A 20,126-nucleotide genomic window follows, 5' to 3' on the forward strand; every position below is an offset into this window, starting at 1 on the left:
CGAACTTTTTCCGGTATATTGAATTCTGATTCCATTCTCGAACACTCGGACACGGGTATATCCGTTCGCATCCAGCGGATATCAGTGAATCTTCTCGGAGACGAAGCCTCTGTTTCCCGTATTGGGAGATGAGAATACGAATGGGATATCCTCGCAGTTCCAATGGCTTTTCCTAACTTTCGATCCCGCGGGACTGACCGCGGGATGCCGTGCTTCGATCCGGCGATGATTCTATGCCAACCACGCGCCAGCTTTACTTTCAGACCGCTCGCCGTTCGACCACCGTGCGCCCCCAACCTATAATCGATGTATCGAGATTTTCATTCTCACGGATATCACGATACGCGCGTCTTCGTATCGGGCATGCCTGCGAATAATCGGCTTTTGCAACACCACACGCTCCTCGCTTGGGCGTGAGCTGAAGTTGATACTGAAACTAGTATCGATTAATGTATACCTATTGCTATGGAACGATTGAAACGATGGGATTTCGAAAGAAAATTGCAGGGTAGTTCAAAATAACTGGCAATAACTTCAGAGCTTATAATTTCACGAATTATTCACGAATTTCAGTGGAACTATTTTTAATAATTAATATTACAGATAGAATACAATGCTTCCTTTACAATTAATATAAGTATCAAGACGATTTTTAAAGTTTTTAATTATGCTCGCACAGTGTACCACGATAGTAACGATAGTCATTCCAGGCTTTGTCTAAGGCTTTTTTAAGTTATCATAACTAGACTCACTTAAATCAATTGTCTTCACATTGTAACTGTACTCACGTCCACATATTTTCTTCTCTTTTGCAGCGGAGAAATTACCAAACGGCTTCCCATTGATAACTCAAGCACCAACAACGAAAGTAGTTGAAATGGGTCACAACGCGGTACTACTTTGCACGGCCGTCGGTTCTCCATCGCCCATCATTTCCTGGGTACGGGACATGCTGCCCATCGACACGACTAATCCACGCTACACCGTTTCGGCCACCGGTAAGTAAACCCACTTCTCTAATCTCTTCGAAGTACCATCGAGGCTCGCGTAAATCACTTGAAGCTGAAGTCTATCAAGCGCAGTCTCGCGGAGACTGATCGGGCAAAGTGGATAAGGGGCGTAGCGTAAAAGATCCAAAGGAGAAGAAATATGAGTGTTAGATGGATCGAAGATGTTTGACCGTGGAAGTACAGGCAGGTAACAATAGAGCGGGCCTGGTGGCGCGTGTCATATCTCGTCGAGTGCCAGAGTGCGTAAGTCACTGTCAACTCGCGGTAGCGTTGATCGAGTGGTCACGCGATATGGGAACATCCAGCACATCCATCTCGTTCGCCGAGAGCGCACCTGCTCTGCTCGCCAAGTACGCGCCGTGTCTGGCCTGTAGCAGGGATCGATATCGTCGATGCACTCGATGGCTCTGTCGAAGATCCAAGAACGTTCGTTCGGCGAACGAACCTGTGACGAGCGAGTCGCGAAATTTTCGGGAATTATCGCTGACAGTCCTCGTAAACAGGGCGATCGCGTTTTGAAAATCGCCAGTGCCAGCGATACTCGCTGGAGTTGATCAGCTGCTCGTTATTCCCCTTCTGTCTGTCACGCGGTGCTCCCCTCAATGAGTCGGCAACTACTGGCGGCGCATAGAGCGAGCTATACTACTTGCGGCATTCAACGCGCTCTCGACACGATCAACGAACTCGATGAAACGATCCATCGATCGGCCGCAGCTAGGTCCTAATAAGCGTCCTCGACGAATGTTACGCGAGTGCACAGTGGTCGACAAGGCCACTTGAAAATGCTGCGAGAAAACCAGCGGGGAAATTTTGCTCCGACCGCTCTCGCGTGGTTTTCTTTCCCTGCGGAAACAAAGGACGCGCATATGTAACCCGGGGAACGGAAAGTAAAACGTCGACAACAGGGCTAGATGTTAATGAGGAGCCGCGATTTACGAAATATAATTCGCGATAACGGGGCAAACAAACGAGCGGGGGCGACAGAACGGGGCAGTTGTTCTGTATTGCGGGGCTGTTTCGCTAACGCACGATGTAACCTATTATCATTATTTTTCTGCGCCGACCGGCTAGGTGTGCGAACCTGCACACACGTATACGTAACGTTCACTTTGTTTTTATCGCAATGGCAGTATCATTATCGAGCGGCACGTCACGTAATACTGGCGCGCACTTGCCCCGACTATCTTTACGACGGTCGGCGCAGTTCGCTGCGACGTGAAAAGTGTACATTAGATGCGAGAAAGCCAGGCTGCATATACGCTGGTATCGTACGTCCGGATTCCTTGTACGTGCATGCGTTATGCATACTTTTACTCGTGTCCCGAGGCACAGCTTCTGAATTTAACGAACGAAATTTGGTATGATCAGGCCGTAGGTGCTTTTCCACACCCCGCTCAGATGTTATTGTAAAACAAACTCTAAGTTTAGGTGCACGTTGAATGTAGAGCAATGTAGCGCAGTCTTTCTGTAAGCAGTGAAAAATATTATTTATAAAAACTGCGTTGATTTGGCAAAGTAGGTGCGATTTTCTGCAACTCCCACTGATACGTGAAATATTTTATGCAGTAAGATTCAGTATAGAAACGTTTGTACCTATGGGAATGTCTAGTCCTCCTTATGTTGACCTTTTTAATGAGTAATCGTTACTACAATACAAGAGAATCGTTTTTATCGTGTTGAAACCAGATTTATAGCTCAGGTAGAATCCCTCTTAATCCAAATAGTCATGGGTATGTCTACATTATGGTATAAAGCACAAATTAGCACGTGTCAAACACCCTTCGTGGTTCGAAACCGCTAAGATAACTTAAACAAAAACTGTATTTATACAACGCACGTACTGCACTGTGTCACCCTGCGTTCTATGTATATGCGTTTATACTAAACGATTTAGAATGCAACGAGAATACAAAGTTTACGCGAAATTAGCAATTTTAGGTCTGACAATGCCTTAAAGTATAAAAGCTACCTATGGCTTGAATTGAAATCACTGTCATATTTACGTTTTAATGCATAACACATATAATCTTGTGAAAGATGACAAAATATAAAATATCTCGTGTCAACTTAGTCAACATTTTCTAATATTCTTATATTTTATGTCAGACTATAAATTTAGAACAATTGTTCGTATTTTATGTGGATATGTATATTCAAATGTGTACTCTTTTTTTGTTCAATCGCGATAAAAGTGAATATAATAGCTATTTAATATTCAAAAATGTAGGTGTTAATAATATAAGTATTCACTTAACGAGAAAAATAATATTCTCGCACAAAACTACAAAATTGAACATTTTTCTATTCATTACTCTTTCGCGTAAAATATAATATAATATTCAAGCTAACTATTGACGTTCAGTAACAATTAAAATATTCAATAGCTGCTTTCCGAGAATATTATGCAGCAGATAAATCCACCCCAACATGTCCAACGTTTCACATTTAATATTTATTGTTTCACATTATCTCGTACAATACAGATTAATCAAATCGCATTTAATAAATTGAAGATATTCTATACACAGATTACTTTCCAGAAAAACAAATGTTTTGTCCAAAATACATCCGTGTAAACACCGAATCCTTCAAATTGTTCAAATTACAAAAGCGACATAAATGGACCTAAATAACAAGTCTGTCAATATAAACTCGTCATAAACTTGTGAACCTATAGCGAGAAAATATTGTACTTCTTGAATACTGTTCTACTTGCGAAGCTCATCCGCCCCAACACGAAGACGCGCATCTGCGGCCATCTTAACCAAGGTTCACGCAAGGGGAGGCAACCTCAGAATTTCTCGAAGCGGAAATTTGATCGGATACGACTGTCCGACTTCAGATTTTGACCGAAACGATAGAATCAGGAGTAGGCTAGCCTTACTTCGGCTCAATGGATCGAAAGGCTGGCATTTGTGTACAGATAACGCAGCTTTTTCGAAAGCGTCACCGAGTGGCAAGGCAAAGACACAAGATGAAGCGAGACGCTGCTCGATACGTCTACCGACGAAGAGGAAGAGGGAGAATAGGGGGAGGCAGAATGACATGCTCGAAGCGGAAAGCATTCCCCTCTAGTCGCATCAGTCACTCGGTCGCTCCCTTAACGTTATTCGCGTGTCTTCGCCGCAGCTCCACCCCCGTCAATACCGTTGGAAGGCGCCGCCGCCATACGGCACCGCCGCCGCTACGTATATCCCATAAAATATACGGCTTAATGTATTGCAAAAAGTACACGACGAGGGCAATGTACTTCCCGCGTGTATCCGCGTAGTAACTTCCGCGAAAAGAAAATGGATGTACGTGGAATAGCGCGGAGAGGAATCGAGGGAAGACGCAGCGAGAGGAGAGGAGAGACAAAAAGCGGCAGCGTTGCTGCGTCGGGGACGATGGTAACACGTTTAACGACTAAAACTCGTAAGATGGCTCGCGCGCGATAACCGACCGCCACCGCTCCTCACTCCGCGTTTTTTTTAACTTCGAAAAAGAGGTTACGCGGGAAAACTGGACCTCGGGGTCGCGTACGCGTTATTCAAATTCGCTACAAATTAAATTTCCCGGCTGCTTTTCCCTGCCATTGTCGACACGAGCTACCGTTGAAATTTTCACGGTATATCTAATGTATACGGCATTGTTAAAAGTCTAGCAAGCCGTTGTTTGCATTCATTTGCGGGCTCCAGTACATTTGCGAGCTGTATTAATTTCTTTATTAGGGAGTCAGATGTGTAATGATATCGAGGGCCGTGAAATTTTATGAAATACCGTCTGGTATCTTGAAGTAAAAATATGAAAATTGTGATCTTGAAGAAAGCAGTTGTGGAATTTTCGTTTGTTTTTTGTAGACTGAAAGAAAATATCTTGAGTACTTGAAATGAGCGACTAAAACCACACGGGTAAGGAAAAATTTGGAGGATGATTTTAGGTACCAAATAAAAAAAAAATTAAAATTTGTTAACTAATTATGGACATTTAAAAATGGAAAAATTTGTCTGAAACTTGGTTACCGATCGCTCTTTAACTTCCATCGATAAATATACCAATATTCAGAGAAATCTCGAAATGCCTCTTTCAAATCTCTCAATTTCTCCCCTAATTTATCTCAGGAGATACACCCAATTTCGTCTGAAAAATTGTCAGTTACGGACGTGCATTCCCGATAAAAATTGCGAACGAGCAGGAAATTCCATACGTCTGCTAAGAGATTCACCGAAGAGAAGACTTCGAGCGTCGCTCTTTCGACATCTCGAGTGTCGTCTTGTTGACGTCTCCGTTCGAACGTCAGCAACGAAAACGCAAAAGTAAAGAGCTCGTCTGGGAGACGTAGCTGGCGCGCGTAATATCAAAATTCTTGGTGGTAAAGCGAACAAAAGATGGGGATGGGAGAAATGGAAAGCAGAAAGGTGGGCGACGTTACACGGTCGCACAATGCGCCCGTGGATCTCCATTTCCGTTTATCGCGAAAACGAGACAAATTAATTAAAGTTAGACACGGCAGGTAGCAGCAGCGTCCGCGGCGTATTAAAATAACAACCGCTTTGGTCAACGCCGAGCACTTTACGATAATTGAAGAGAATTAAACGGGCGCAGATTCACCGGCACGCAAAATAAACCAATTTAACGTTTCATTAAACCTTTGGGCGACGACAGGTGCTTACGAGACGGCGATGCGACCGAAATTTCTACTGTCAAAGGATGCGACGCGTAATTACGAGATTGCCCGGCAGAGAAGAGCTTAACGCATCGAGAATCGTTAAATTATATTTTGCAGTCGGCGGTCATAAAGCCGCGCGGGAAAGGAAGATGGGCGAAGGGCAGGGCAAGAGCGTTGGAGGGCAGTTAACGCTTCGTCAACACTCGTAAAATTTCCAGCATTAAAGCGGCGTGGCTTGATGAGCACAGGGCTTGAACTTCGAAACAAGCCCAGTGCTGCTAGCGGCGGTGCTTAACACCTGCCCTGGGATTCTCGCTGCTCCTCCGTTCTTTTCGACCCTTACCGCCGTTTCTTCGCTTCAGTCTGCACTGTTCTCGCCTATTCCCCTCTTAATTCCGGCATAACATCCCGATCGTTTCGAAACTTCTGTAATTGTCCGTAACGATAACGCCGGAATGCGCGGAGCAAGAAAAGGAGACTGGCTTGGAAACCGTCGTAATAACCGAGCCGAAGGTACGAATGGAACTACAGGGAGGATGGCGAACTGGAATCGCGTTATTTACGATTTTTACCTAGTCCGAATTCGACCACTCTCGATATCCCAGTGAGCTACTCGAGGCGGGCGAGCGAGCGAGCATGAACTCTGCCGCGTCCTGCGAGCTTGACGAGCCAGCGGGAAAATGGTTTTTAAGTAGGAGCAAAGAGAAGGTTTAACGTTTCTCCCCGACATTCGTAAAATATTCCCAGCTGAAGTTTCCCGAGTCGCAGAGACTCGAAGGACAAAGTTTGAAACAAGCCCGAGGTGAAACGAGCTCGTCTTAACACCTGTGCTGGAATTCTCACCGTTCGTCCGGCCTTCTAACCCTCTGCTCACCCCTTCGTCGACACGTTACGCAACTATACAGACCGACGATCTCCTTTTCCACCGTGTTTTCCGCCCGTCTAACACCCAGCCGTCCCCCGACCCTCGAGAAGCTCCCCTTGGCCCATTAGACCACCCTTTACTCACGGGGGTTGACTTATGACGCCGTCGGCTATATGGAAGGGAATTGAGTAAGTTACCTTGCTCCCGCTTATATTCTTACCTTCTCTACCACGGCCACTGGCAGCCGCCGCGTGGAAGAAAAAAAAGGAAAAACGAAAGGTGGAAGCACGCTCGCCAAGCTCGATAGATTCCAGATCCGTCTGGGCGATCGCGAGCGAAGAAAAAACTGGCGGCGGTTAAACGCGTCGGAGAATTTGTCTCGGCGACGGAGGAATTTTAACTCCTGCAAGACCGCGAGGAACAACGAGGTTTGCGTCATCGAATTCTGTTTGAATATAATTAACGGCACTCGTTTTCTCGAATAGATTGCACGCGAGAGTAGGGGGGCAAAAAGATGCGGGAACGTCAGCGGGGTAATTCGATTTCTCCTTTCCAGGACGACGCACTTTGCGAACCGACGTGGCTGCTCGCGTACCCGCGAAAGACGTCCCGCGCCCGCATAATCTTCCCTTGTCTCACGTCATTGTCTCGTGTATTAGCAGAAGGAAACGCTTTTGACATTACCGCGTTCCACTTACGAAGCCTTAACGAGTTGAAGTAGGAACGCTTAGTGTGGGCTAAAGAGAAACGTAATAAGTCAACAGTTGTGAATTGTACTGTGCGGTGTGTGAACGTTGCTTGTCTATTAAGGGTGTTTCCGTTTAGAGGTACGTTTGTGAGAGGAACTTTCGGAGCTTCTCCTATTGACTAGTTTTCGCTAGGGTTGACATTACAGATTTCAATTTTGTCAAACATATCGTGGATTGATAATTTTGGATACACGAGTTGCAGCAATTCTACCATATTATATAATAACAGCCACACCAGGTGGGGGCTAAATAAACGCAACAATGAATATTTCAATTGTATCGAGTATTTCTCGGAGTAAATGAAAACCAGCACGGTATCAGTGTAGGAGTTTGCCTCCGGTGTAAACATATTTACTATTTATATTTTGACCGAATCGGGCTTATATAGCATTGGAAGCGAATCGCGAGGCAACCACTGTTTTCTTTCCCTATCGACTCGTCAGATTCACTTGCACCGTTCGCCTCTCGCGCCCCGGCGTTTGCCGATAATTGTAACTGACTTTTTCCTCGAGGTCAATACGTGGTCGGGAGTAATTATAAAGGCGATTAAAAAAGCTCACGATAGAAGCAGCACGGATCCTTTCTCCATTTCCTCGAACACGACGGTAGGAAAGGGGAAGAAAAGCGAACGGTGGCGGGAGGTTGTAGCCTCGAGGTAAACATATTTTCTGTTTGCATTCTATCTCAATCGAATCGAGCGAACGATGCGCGCCCGTCTTTCGAAGTCATCGCCCACATCGGTTTCTATCTGTATTCGTTTCCTGGCGTATCTGGCCCGCGGGGGTGGGCTGCGACAAAGAGGGAACGTACTGACACGGGGAGGAAAATAGGCGACGGTGAATAAAGTACGAGTCGCTGCACGTCGTGCGTACATTTTGCGTTTACCACTCGTAATATTAAATATCAGGGAAGATATTTCAATATTGGTAGGTAAACACGCAAATAGTTTTGACGTTTTCCATCGCATTGCTCCGCCATCGCTGCAGCCTCGGTCACGCGCGCTATCTTTGTACATATTTATGCTAAAGCGAAACGCACACACGTCCCCAAGTCCTCTGAGAACGAACGCCAGAGAAGATGTTTCATCTTTTGCCTACTGAAACGTGTCTCGTCGATTCCCTGAAAAAAGCTGCCCCTGTTGCTGGCAAGGCCGACTGAATTTATCGCGACTATTTGCCAACCGTCGCCGGCGATCTCGCTGCTTTGCGAGAATCGTCGCGTTACAATTCCCCGTCGAACTTACGACGGGACACCTCGGCGACGGGCGTGTTAGAAATTTGTCGTCTTTAAGTGACGGCGACAAGGGAAGCGGGACTTCAAAGGACCGCGCTGGATCTCATTGAAAACGGGAGGACGAGATGCACCCGTGAGACGAGTGCACGATAGATTTTCATCTTTATTCAATTTCGCCTTCTTTACACGGCGAAAGCCCTTTCGTGCGCGTCGACGTTATCGCGACGCAAACCAGGATAGATCGCGTACACCACTTGAGCGTCATCGGGCTTTATCGTGAGCGGAAGGGAGGATACGTTTCAGTACGTCGACGTCGACGCAACAACGCACAATGGGATATTCACCCGATTTAGCTGGCCAAATTTATTTCTGTTATTTAATTGGTGTGCTACAACGTGGGTATCTAGGTTCATTTGTGCTAGTTTCAGAAAGGTGAAATACTTTCTGAATATGCATAACATTTTATTTATATATAATGGGATTATCTACTGATTTGTGGTATTTCTCACGTAACTCGGCAACAAAGTATTAATATTTAATAAATCCAATATTCAGTAAATTCGATTATCTCCAGTAACAACTTACTTGCATCTGAAATAAGGTTAAGAAAATTGATTTAGCCAGCTAGATGGAGCAAATATCTTACTGTGTGATGTGAGGGCACTCTTATACGCGCACGTCTCGCAGCAAATCGAAGTGGCTCGCGTGCCAGGATTACTAAGAATTCATAAGGACCCTTTTAATCGCCTTGCCACCGCTGTTTCGCATCGAACGTCTAATTGCCCTTGTTGCGCCAAGTCCGCCTCACGTTTTCTACTTTCATTACCAATACGATAAGCAGCACGTTGAACGCACGCGTTGCTTCAGCCGCGCGAATCGCGTCACGTAAAGCTGGGGACAGCCTCGCCTTTTTGCATTACCTTAGCTACCATCGGGGGTAGATGAGTTTCAACCTGAAGGGCATCAGAAGTTCTGGAGTTCTACGAGGACATACCGAAGCATCGTTTCATAAAAAAATATAGAGGTACATTATAAGTGGCATATAAGTGGCTTTACCATTTAAAAGTTCAGTGACTGAATCTAGGTACATATTATGTATTTTAAAAATTATGTTTCAGATTTTCAGAAACTATTATATTAATATTTGCCACAGAAAAATTCATCATATTAGAAAAGTAGATATAAAAAAAATTGATCTGTATTTATAATGAAAACACACTCCCTACATTCGAATCAGAAACTCGCCCCCATAAAGCAACAATAACTTTGCTCTCTGAATTAGAACGCGCATCGACTTCAGAAATAACATGGGCCACCCCGTACATCTGTAAAACATTTCTACCACTAGTTTTCGTTTTCATAACTCTCGATGTATCTTTACTTTCTTTTTCGATCATTTTCTGAAGTAAAATCACCATTTCGATTATACTCCCGTTTACGACAGACGTAACTATAATCGAGCGCCTCTGTAACGCCGAAGGATGAGCAACAATTTCGCGGGGATTCGAGTTTTTCACAGCCGCGCTAACAACGTGCACGTGACTGGATGGGATAACAATATGACCACGCGTTCCTTCCTGGTCAGCTTACTGGAAATTGTAGATGAGGCTCGATTATGTATTCTGATCGTACGTGATATCAAACCACCTGGCTTCTCGGTCGTGATGGAGTGTTTTCTGCCCTCGACCCTACCCTCCTCTCCTCTCCCCTCTCTCGCCCTTGTTCACCCTCCTTCATTCCTGCCTCGCTCTCTTTCCCCGGTCGCCGAAGTCACGTTTACAACGAAACCCTATAAATCCATACGGTTGCGGCTAGACTTGTAGGAAAATATTTAAGCCGACGCTCGTCAGGACACGGAGAATCTACGAGCAGTCCTCGAGCTGAAAAATTAGTCGCAACCGCGACTCGATCTCGGAGAGTCCAAGAGACAACGCTGTTACATGGGAGCGCACAATCGACTCCACTTGTCATTTCCGTTTGCTTTACGGTGGATGGCGGCCATTAATTACCATCAGTTAATTATCATCGTCGTTCGATGAAACGTCAACGACGGTGAAAGGATAGAAAACAAGCTCGTTGATCCGTCCTGTTTACTTTGCGAACGCTGTGGGTCGAACGCGCCGCGAAGTCGGGAGCCGAGTAACGGGGTGAGCGTAAGGTAGAGGGCGGAGATCCAAAGGGGTTGAATTATACCGAAGGAGTGACGTCTACGGAGATAATCACACGCCTCGTAACAGCCAGTTCATCATCGTGGTATCGTGCTAAGGGGCTTGATGCATCATGGAAATCGCGCACGAACCGGCCAGGCCAAACAGAAAGTGGAATAGACGGTCTTTGTAACGGTGCTTTGAAACGGATTCCTCCCCGCGTAGAGGAGCTTCCACGCCTCTCTCCGACCGACGCGTACCTCGACGCGTTCCTCGACCCGCTACCAACTCAATTAGCGGCGCAAAAACGAGGCAAAAGAGCCGCAAGGACCGCGTTGAAGTACAGTCGTCCAACGAGGCGCGTTGGGTCCATTGATCTTATCTGGTGCATTACCGCGCTATGCCAGACGCGTTCTTTGACGCGAGCGCCGTATCGCCCCGACACCTCGAAAATTTCAGCAAAACAATTGACGGGTTGGCGAGCGTTGCGCGGGAGAGAAAGTTTCGAAAGAAAGAGCGAATTAACGGGCTCGCGACATTTGCGTATGATTTTCTGTACAAACTTTCTGTGCTGACGACGAGCTGCTTTGAAGCACTCGGTATACACGTAATAACGTATAGTTGGCCGGAAAAATATTAGTAGACTCAGTTTGCGTATGACGTTGCGTAGAGAAAATAGTACACTTCCAGGCAAGGAGATAACGCGTGCTAGCGTTAGTCACATAAACATAGAAAGAAATATCTACAGTCAATCTTAGATTTTACTTTTATTTTTATTAGTATAGAGAAGGGAGGAATATGAGATAGAGTAGAAATGTAGGACCTGATGGTGGTTATATTGATTATACATATTTGACACTCGTTGTACATCATTAAAACTTTGTTATTAACAGTTTAACGCAGTTTCATAACTTCTTTTTTCTCAAAAATAATACCAATTATCCCTCTTGCCTTAATTTAGAAAAAATACAAAATTCAAATATTCTATAAGGTCTATAATATTTATATGTATGTGGCACATTTCACATGAAAATTTGTAAAGTTATTAGTCTAATTATTTTAGTTACAGCTATTCTGACACTACCTAAGTCAAAAAATAAACTGCGTATTTCATATTCCTACACCCTCCTCTATATTTATAGTTGCGTGACCACGATCAAATAAGCTTATTATGCATACACACTTTCATATCGATGATATATTTTAATTATCTACATATAATACATCTTTAAAGTACCTTTAATAACTTCAATATCAGGTTTATCGGAAAATACTGGCGTATTCTATGACAAGAAATTAATTTATTTGCATTATAGTCAGTTTATTTCTAATTTACACAATTTAATATGTATTGTCACCGATTCGTTATGACTATGCTTATTTTTTTCATTTCCATTGTACATGTACTGGAAGATAATTGAAAATTTCAACAAAACAATTCAACAGCATTATTCGAACTAATTTAGCATACCTACTTGTTCCCAAATTCCTTGCTTATCGTGAAATATTTGATTATCTTTTTACGTTCGAAAGATCAAAGAGTTTTAAACAGAAATTCCACGTGTATTAACGATGATATATCTGTAACGGAACGTGTTAAAATTTATGAAACGAAAGCGATGCTTTCGCGATAAAAACGATAGGGATCCGTTTGAGGTACATCCACGCGTGCTTCTCATTTTCATACCCGACCCTTTGAAATAATCTTTAAAGAATACCGACGAATGAGATTAATGTTCGGGAACGATGTACACGCCTGTAGAAAGAATCCCCCGTGAAGTAGAGATTTCGAAGATTCATTCGCTTTGTGTTACAGGTTCGCTGAAAATTACCGGATCCGACGTGAACGACCAAGGGAAATATGAGTGCGTGGCGAACAATTCCATCGGTACGGAGTACTCCAAATCGGCTATGTTGTACGTGAAAGGTATGTCTCTATGCGTATAGAATATAACAACCCTAGATTTAATTAAAATTACATAATTATAATTACAATTGTAAAAACGTCTGCGTGAGCCGAGCTCGGGCCCAGTAAACCGAGTTGTTCTCCCGTTTGTAATTAAAATTAATGCAACGTAATTAAACCGTAATTAAACTAAGCTGACGGCACAAAGGATTCGCGCGCTTGGAATCACATTGCAAGTATTACACGGAGACACAACGTTTCTTGCGGCAACTCGAGCGACAGTATCTCGAAACTCGCGCGCATTGTGTAATCGAATACCTAGCTAATCTGCCTTGTCACACTTCCAACCATGTCCTGGATACTGTTCGCGTGAATTTGTCTTCAAAAAACGTCTTCAAAAGACTCTGCGATCATTAATACCAAAAAAAAAAAAACATTTGAATCTAGTTCGTCGCGTCCCGCCCAGCTTCTCGAGGCGTCCACCGGCGGTGAGTGAAGTCATGCTAGGTTCATCTTTGAACCTAACTTGCGTGGCTGTCGGCGCCCCCATGCCCTACGTTAAGTGGAGAAAGGATCCAGCCACCGATTTGACGCCAGATGACAATCTTCCTTTTGGTATAAACGTCCTGATGCTCACCAATATAAAAGAATCTGCCAATTACACCTGCACAGCTGCCAGTGACCTCGGAGTCATAGAAGCCACATCGATGGTGAAAGTTCAATGTTCGTATCGAAATGGATCGAAATCGTGCGTAAATCCTCTGATATCGCATTAGCAGGCTAACGAACTACATAATACTGACCGATCGATCGCGGTGCCCGATCGGTTGATAGCTTGTGTGGTTACAGGCAGTCTGCGAGTGGAGACAATAAAGTTTCGAGGATAAGAACATTTATGATCGGTGTAGAAATACTTATAGCGTGGCCGTAAAATCAGTGATAGAGTAAGCATGTTTGGACACTAGGCAAGCAAGGTGACAGAAATATTGCTAGGTAAGGACTTCAACTTCTCTCAGGATCACGATCTGTTGACGTCGTTTGTGTGTTTTGAATAAATTGCCACTCAATGCGGAAATTTATTACGCTATATTTCTGCGATGATTATAAAAATATTTAGGCCATTACCTATGATGTGATTTTATTAACTCCTTGCTTTACAAATTTTCTTGAACTGTATGAATCAAAGTTAATTCAGATAAAAGAAAAATATGTAAATTAAGTAATAAGTAGATGAAGTAATGGCCTCTTATTTATTTAATTTTCAAAACAAATGTTCTAAATTAATTATTCTCAGAACTTTATTCTCCCATCTCGTAGCGACACGTTTTTAGTGTCTTTCTGTTCTCCTAACAAATCAATTTGCTCGCTGTGCAGATATCAGAGTATGATTATTAACCTTCTAACAATTCAGATTACCACAGACAAGAAAGAGGAAGTTACAAAAAGCTGAAAGTATTGTCGCGATATATTTCAGCTCTGCCAAGCCCTCCAGAAGACGTCAAAGTCTCGGACATTACCGCGACTTCCGTGAAGCTCACGTGGTCTTACAAAGGATCAGACGAGCTGCAATACTATGTAATCCAACACAAGCCAAAGCACGTGAATCAAGCATTCGCGGAGATATCAGGCATCACGACGATGTACTACCATGTCCGAAGTCTCAGTCCTTACACGGAGTACGAGCTCTACGTGATAGCTGTAAACGCCATTGGGCGTGGTCCCCCCAGTGCCCCGGTGACAGTCACCACTGGCGAGACAAGTCAGTATAGCTGCTATTTGGTAGCTTAATTTTTTCTTTCTTTTTTTCGGCTTCGATGCCGTTAACATTAAGGCCTCGCTAAATCCATGAACGTCTCGTCGATTCAATTACGCTCCAAGTCTCTCGAGGAGCTTAGTTGCTTCGTCAAGATATACACAAAACGCTTTGTCACGATCATTCAAGCCGACAGATTCGTTCGAGATAGCTACAGCACCTGCCTAAGTAAAATGATCTAAAAGGGTAACAGAGGGTAGGCAAAATTAGAGTGTTTTAAAGATATTTAATGAGTCAGCATAAAATTGTGTATATTTCACTACATTATGTGATCCTTTTTAAAAAAAATTTGTTGAAAATCTGTTTGTTAAAACATTGCATTTGTCTGATTAGCATGACATAGGTATTTCTGATTGCTGTGAAATAAACAAAATTCTGAGATTATTAAATGATGTAGAGGTCTCCTCTATTAGTGGTACATTATATGATAAATATTAACGATTAATGAAATGGCAGAAATTTTCAGCGTGAAAGCTGGAAAAAATGGGGTAATATAAAAATATTGCATTTTCCACGGACTATAAAGAGACATTTATGTCATATGTAGACACATTATGAAACAAGTTCGTTCATGAGAACTGTTTCATATGAGACGCTTTATGACGACGCAAAGTCATTACCGAATTACTTGCCAAAAGATGATAAAACATTAATATTGCAAGATTACATTTTCAGTAGAAAAAATTCAGCCTTAATGAGAAAGTTTAGGAACTTGCATCTATCAAAAAATTGTTGAAAAAGCAGAACGAAACGAAATCTGACTCTAAAGCTTTTACACATACCTACATAAAATATTTAATTATACATTTTAATAACTCAAATTTTTTAGAAATTCAATCCATTAAAATGATTATAGTTCTATTATTTGTACAACCTTCAATGAAACCTTTTAAAGATCCATTTCTCATAAATTCAGGAACCTCTATTTTCCGTATTTTACCAACTTTTCAAAATAGATATAGAATTCTATAAATGAAAGTATAAAATTCAGTTTCTTCGTTAATTTCATATTTTCTAATTCGTTTTTCTCAAAATAAATAATAATAGTGTTGGAAATTCAGCGATTTTTAAATATGATTTTTAAAATAAAAATTCTAGACTACCAAAAGAATGTAACAGAGGAATTGACTTTCTGAAAAAGCCATACTTTATTACCCTTTTGACTTTTTTAAGAATGAATTAATTGCAACTAAAGAAAAGTGTTTAATGCTTTCTTTAAAATCATATCAACAATAAACGTAAAGAAACTAAACATATACATTTTTGTGAATATCCTCAAAACAGTTAAGCGCTGCAACTTAAACGATGATTGAAGTAAAACGTCGCCCATCGACGCATCTCGAACGAATTTCTGTCATGTTAAAATTCTAAATTGAATCATTCGCATTTCAATCATACATCTCGCCAAAAAGAAAGACATACGGGCACCGAGTGTACTCAGTCGAGACGCATAAAAGATATACGACGCGATTTTTTTCGTCGCGGAAAGTGAAAAGATAACTCATTAGTCCGACGAGCGCGTACGATATTTTTGCACGTAGATAATGTTTTTGCACTACGAAGGAGGAGCAAATTTTGACACGTTTTTTGAGGGAAACTCTACTTTTTTCCATGCTGTCCGCCGTGGACGCACGATTTGATTCATGTAAGTGACAAGAAATTTTTTTCACCTATCACACCAATCCCCCTTTCTCTGTGTTGCACCATGTGTTAGTGTTTTTGTCGGATCGTATTCGGCGCGTCTCGCTTCGACGTCTCGTTTCGCTCTGTATTTTTCCGACTCTGTCACTTCCTAGCCCTCCACACCCTCGACTCGTCTCTCCGTCTCTTTTTTTCTTCTTTTTTTTTTTTGAGAAAGAGAAAAACCAATACGCGGAGAGACAGCACGCGAAATTGCACCTTTCCTCGATACATAGTAGCGCACTCTTCACACCTCGTGAAAATACGAAGCAGCCGCGGCAAACCGTTTCCGCTGTTCGTATTTTCACCCGCGCATAATACCATTAAATCGAGAACCATTGAAAATAATCGTTCATCCTTTTTTTCAATAGCGGAATCGACAAATGGAGGTGCCAGTAAGTTCAATCATATACTAAGAGTGCCTATAGAAGTATGACTAGTATTTTCTACTTGTTTTTGATTTTATTTTCCTTCGGTTGTTTGTTCTCTGTTTTTAATATCTTGTATTTTTAGCAATTTAAAGCACACGCACATTTCTATCATTTGATTCGCACACTCACACACACGCGTTGACACTTAGTATATGTTCTCAAGCAAGTATATACCTGTAGCTAATCAAGTACAATTTGTTACATCATTTAATCTTTTTCGTTTCGTTTTCCCTCCTTTTTTTTTATAGTCGACCAAATTACACCGTAGTCACGACATCACGAACATCGTAAAAGCCAGTTCAATAGATTCTCTGTTCTTTCCTTTACCGGGAACGAGTGTGTTTGGTTCTGGTATTCTTTCTCGGGGATTACTTGTATTTTCCTGTCCCGTGACTAACTATAGAGTGGCTTGTCCAATCGCGAGCACGTTTCTAGAAGTACTCAGGATGCTCTTTCTATTTTAGAACCGGGTACTGCGCCGCGACAGGTTCAGATCCGGCCACTGAGTTCCAGTACGATCGTCATACAGTGGGACGAGCCAGAAACTCCAAATGGTCAAGTGACGGTCAGTTCTTCACTTATCGTCATCGACATCGCTGTCGCAGGAAAAAATAACAAAAGACATTTGCCATTGCAGGGCTACAAGGTCTACTACACGACAGATCCGAATCAACCAATGGCGTCTTGGAAGTACCAAATGGTGGACAACAGTCAACTGACCACGATCTCTGATTTAACGCCACATATGATTTATACAATTCGCGTGCAAGCGTTAACGAGCGTTGGACCTGGTCCACTGAGCACGCCAGTTCAAATAAAGACGCAGCAAGGGGTACCGAGCCAACCGGACGGTTTGATGGCAGTTGATATTGGGGAGACCAAAGTGACACTCCAATGGAGTAAGCCTGCTCTTAGCGCGGAAAATATCCTTAGCTATGAGCTGTATTGGAATGATACATACGCAAAGGTACACGAATTAGGAGTCGCTATTCAGTGTATCAGGCCTGGGCAACTGGGTTCCCAAGAGCAAGATCACTTGTAGTTACTCTTGCGCAGAATTAATGAAGCTATCCATTGAACGTTTGGAAATTTTTTAATTTCTCGATAGTCGAATCTTCTGATTTTCTAATATTCAAGTTTCAAAAATTCATAGGTGTCTATATTCAAACTTTTAAATATTTAAATACTCAAATTCTCATGTTTTCATTCATATTATAATACTCAGATATTCAAATATTCAAACTCTCGGATATTCCTTCATATTTAATATTTACACTTTCAGGAAAGTAAGGCGGTGGATACGATTTTAATCATTAATATCTTTTAAGTTATTGACCTCATGCTCTTAGAAGCAAACTTGACAGCTTCTAACTAAAGACTCAGTCTACACTATATAAAATGACGCGATACATAACAAAGTTATAAAACTTTTTACTTTTGGTTTACTGTATAACACAAAAGATGTTGCGTAACATGATGCTTCGTTTTATTTTTCTAATAAGTTTTGGAACAATATTGTATAACGTGTTGTGTATAGTGTAAACCCAACTTAAAACTGACAAAGGTTCGTTAAGAAAAGAGCGTTACAATTAGGTATCCCTTCTCATCAGAACTGCAGTTAGTCGCAAAAATATTTGTCCAAGTTACTTAAAAAACAAATATTAAATTAGAAAATAATGATTTACACTCATATTTTTTTCGTTCGTGCTTCTAAAAAATTAATCCAGAAAGCCAGTTGTGCAGGCCTGTTCGCCCGCCACCGAACCACACTGATTTTACACTGACCATTTACTGATTTCAGGAGAAACATCATCGAAAGATTCCTGTCACGGAGAATTATACTCTGACGGGACTCTACCCCAACACCCTGTACTACGTGTGGCTGGCCGCGAGGAGTCAGAGGGGTGAAGGAGCAACAACGCTTCCGTATCCGGTTCGCACGAAACAGTACGGTAAGCAAAAAGCCAAAGAGCCAGCAGAAAACTGAAAAGAAAGGAGTGAGTTCACGCAGCGAGGAGTGCCGAGTAAAGGTCGATTCGCGATTGTGAGAATGGGACGAGGGTGGATTCGACCGATCGAGCACTCCGATATAGGATAGACTCCTCGTAGCCTAGGCACAATCGCGCATCGTCCTGGCACAGCAGGTAGGAGGTGCAGTAGCGCTAGACACTCCCGCAAGTAGCGTAAGCTATTGATACGCGACACCTTGCAAAAGGGACCGGTTAAAAGAGAATCAAGATCGGCACCGTGGATTTATTGAACAGAACGGGGAGGGTGATATGATGGGGAATCCGGGAAATCGAGAGTATACATCGTTGAACCGTGAAGTGTGGGAGAGTGAGAATGACTGCATGCGTTGCAAAATAAGAAAGCCGTTTTTGGATGCCACTTTATATATATATCTATATATATATACGTACATATCATACATATAAATTGCACTAAGCACTGCATTGATATATGTGTGCATTTTGAGCACCTCTTTTAATTCTCGATAACGTATGGTTTACGTCCGTTCTTCAGTTCTTCATTGTCTCGTTTCCTTGCGAGTCAAGGCACGGCACGTTGACTCCGCGCGAGACGCGCGAGTTAAACGGTCGTCCTGACGATATTTTCTCTAATCACGTACTTTTTCGACTGTTCAAGGATCGACTCATGAGTTTTTCCTTGAGTGATTCTCTCCTCTCTGAACCCTTACCATAACCGTCACGTCACGTTTTTAGTTGAACCTCCCGCGTCATACTCGAACGCGGCTTGGCTTCGAAGCTCGCCGAGTCCATCAGAGTCGAAGACGCGGAAAGTCGTTTTTCTAATTTACCCAATACCTATAACTCTGAAATTAGTCGAGGCCGCGGGCTGTAACGATTTCTCGCGAGCCTTCGATTCGGGACTCGGGGACCGAAGGTCGCTGCGGTCGTTCGATGACTGACGATTTTCCTGCCCCGTTTTCGTTTCGTTTTTCCCCCCTATAACTGAGTGTTATACAGTCCCCGGGGCTCCGCCTCAAAATGTAAGCGGACAAGCGATCAGCCCGACCTCCATATTGGTAACATGGGAACCCCCGCCTGCCGATCAATCGAACGGGAGGATCATGTACTACAAGCTGCAAGTCGGCGAGAGCGGACGCTCCGACTCGGAGGCGAGGGTTATCAAACTGAATGACACGCGATTCGTGTTGGACGAACTGAAAAAGTGGACCGAGTACCGGATTTGGGTGTTGGCCGGGACCAGCGTAGGTGACGGACCTCCGAGTTATCCTATCTCGGTCAAAACTCACGAGGACGGTATGTATCACTGACGTTCATTTAACCATCTTTCTACGTTTACTTCAGACTGTCGAAGAGCGGCGCATGAAACCTTCACCGAGATCAATTCAATATAACTGCTCGCATCTGGTCGAGTCACCTCGTATCGTGGCAACACGCTTGAAATTTTTTGACGAACGATAAAGTGGCTAGCATGGCGCCTGTCGAAGCATTTAATTTGTTGTTAAGAAGGGATCGTGTCGATATTCATGCGCCACGCTTCGCTTGTAAAGTTACTCTTGCGAGGACGACGTATCGCGACTTAAGATTCGCCGCGCAAGAGCCAAAAATATAAAAGCCCGCCAAAAATCAGTTCGAAGATATTCGTGCGATTCCAGT

The 20,126-nt window shown here is 43.0% G+C and overlaps 1 protein-coding gene across 2 annotated transcripts in view; it reads left to right on the forward strand.

Moving 5' to 3' along the window:
- Positions 1 to 20,126, forward strand: part of Lar (tyrosine-protein phosphatase Lar) — a 237,016-nt gene that overhangs the window by 201,747 nt on the left and 15,143 nt on the right. For both annotated transcript variants that reach the window (XM_076377450.1, XM_076377451.1), the window contains 9 exons: positions 816 to 998; positions 12,469 to 12,579; positions 13,006 to 13,281; positions 14,033 to 14,317; positions 16,423 to 16,446; positions 16,947 to 17,047; positions 17,120 to 17,449; positions 18,284 to 18,434; positions 19,470 to 19,766. In XM_076377450.1, coding sequence (XP_076233565.1) covers positions 816 to 998; positions 12,469 to 12,579; positions 13,006 to 13,281; positions 14,033 to 14,317; positions 16,423 to 16,446; positions 16,947 to 17,047; positions 17,120 to 17,449; positions 18,284 to 18,434; positions 19,470 to 19,766 — 1,758 coding nt within the window. The remainder of the gene's footprint in view (positions 1 to 815; positions 999 to 12,468; positions 12,580 to 13,005; positions 13,282 to 14,032; positions 14,318 to 16,422; positions 16,447 to 16,946; positions 17,048 to 17,119; positions 17,450 to 18,283; positions 18,435 to 19,469; positions 19,767 to 20,126) is intronic.

Source organism: Calliopsis andreniformis, chromosome 5 (genome assembly GCF_051401765.1).
Source record: "Calliopsis andreniformis isolate RMS-2024a chromosome 5, iyCalAndr_principal, whole genome shotgun sequence".
Taxonomy (NCBI): Eukaryota; Metazoa; Arthropoda; class Insecta; order Hymenoptera; family Andrenidae; genus Calliopsis; species Calliopsis andreniformis.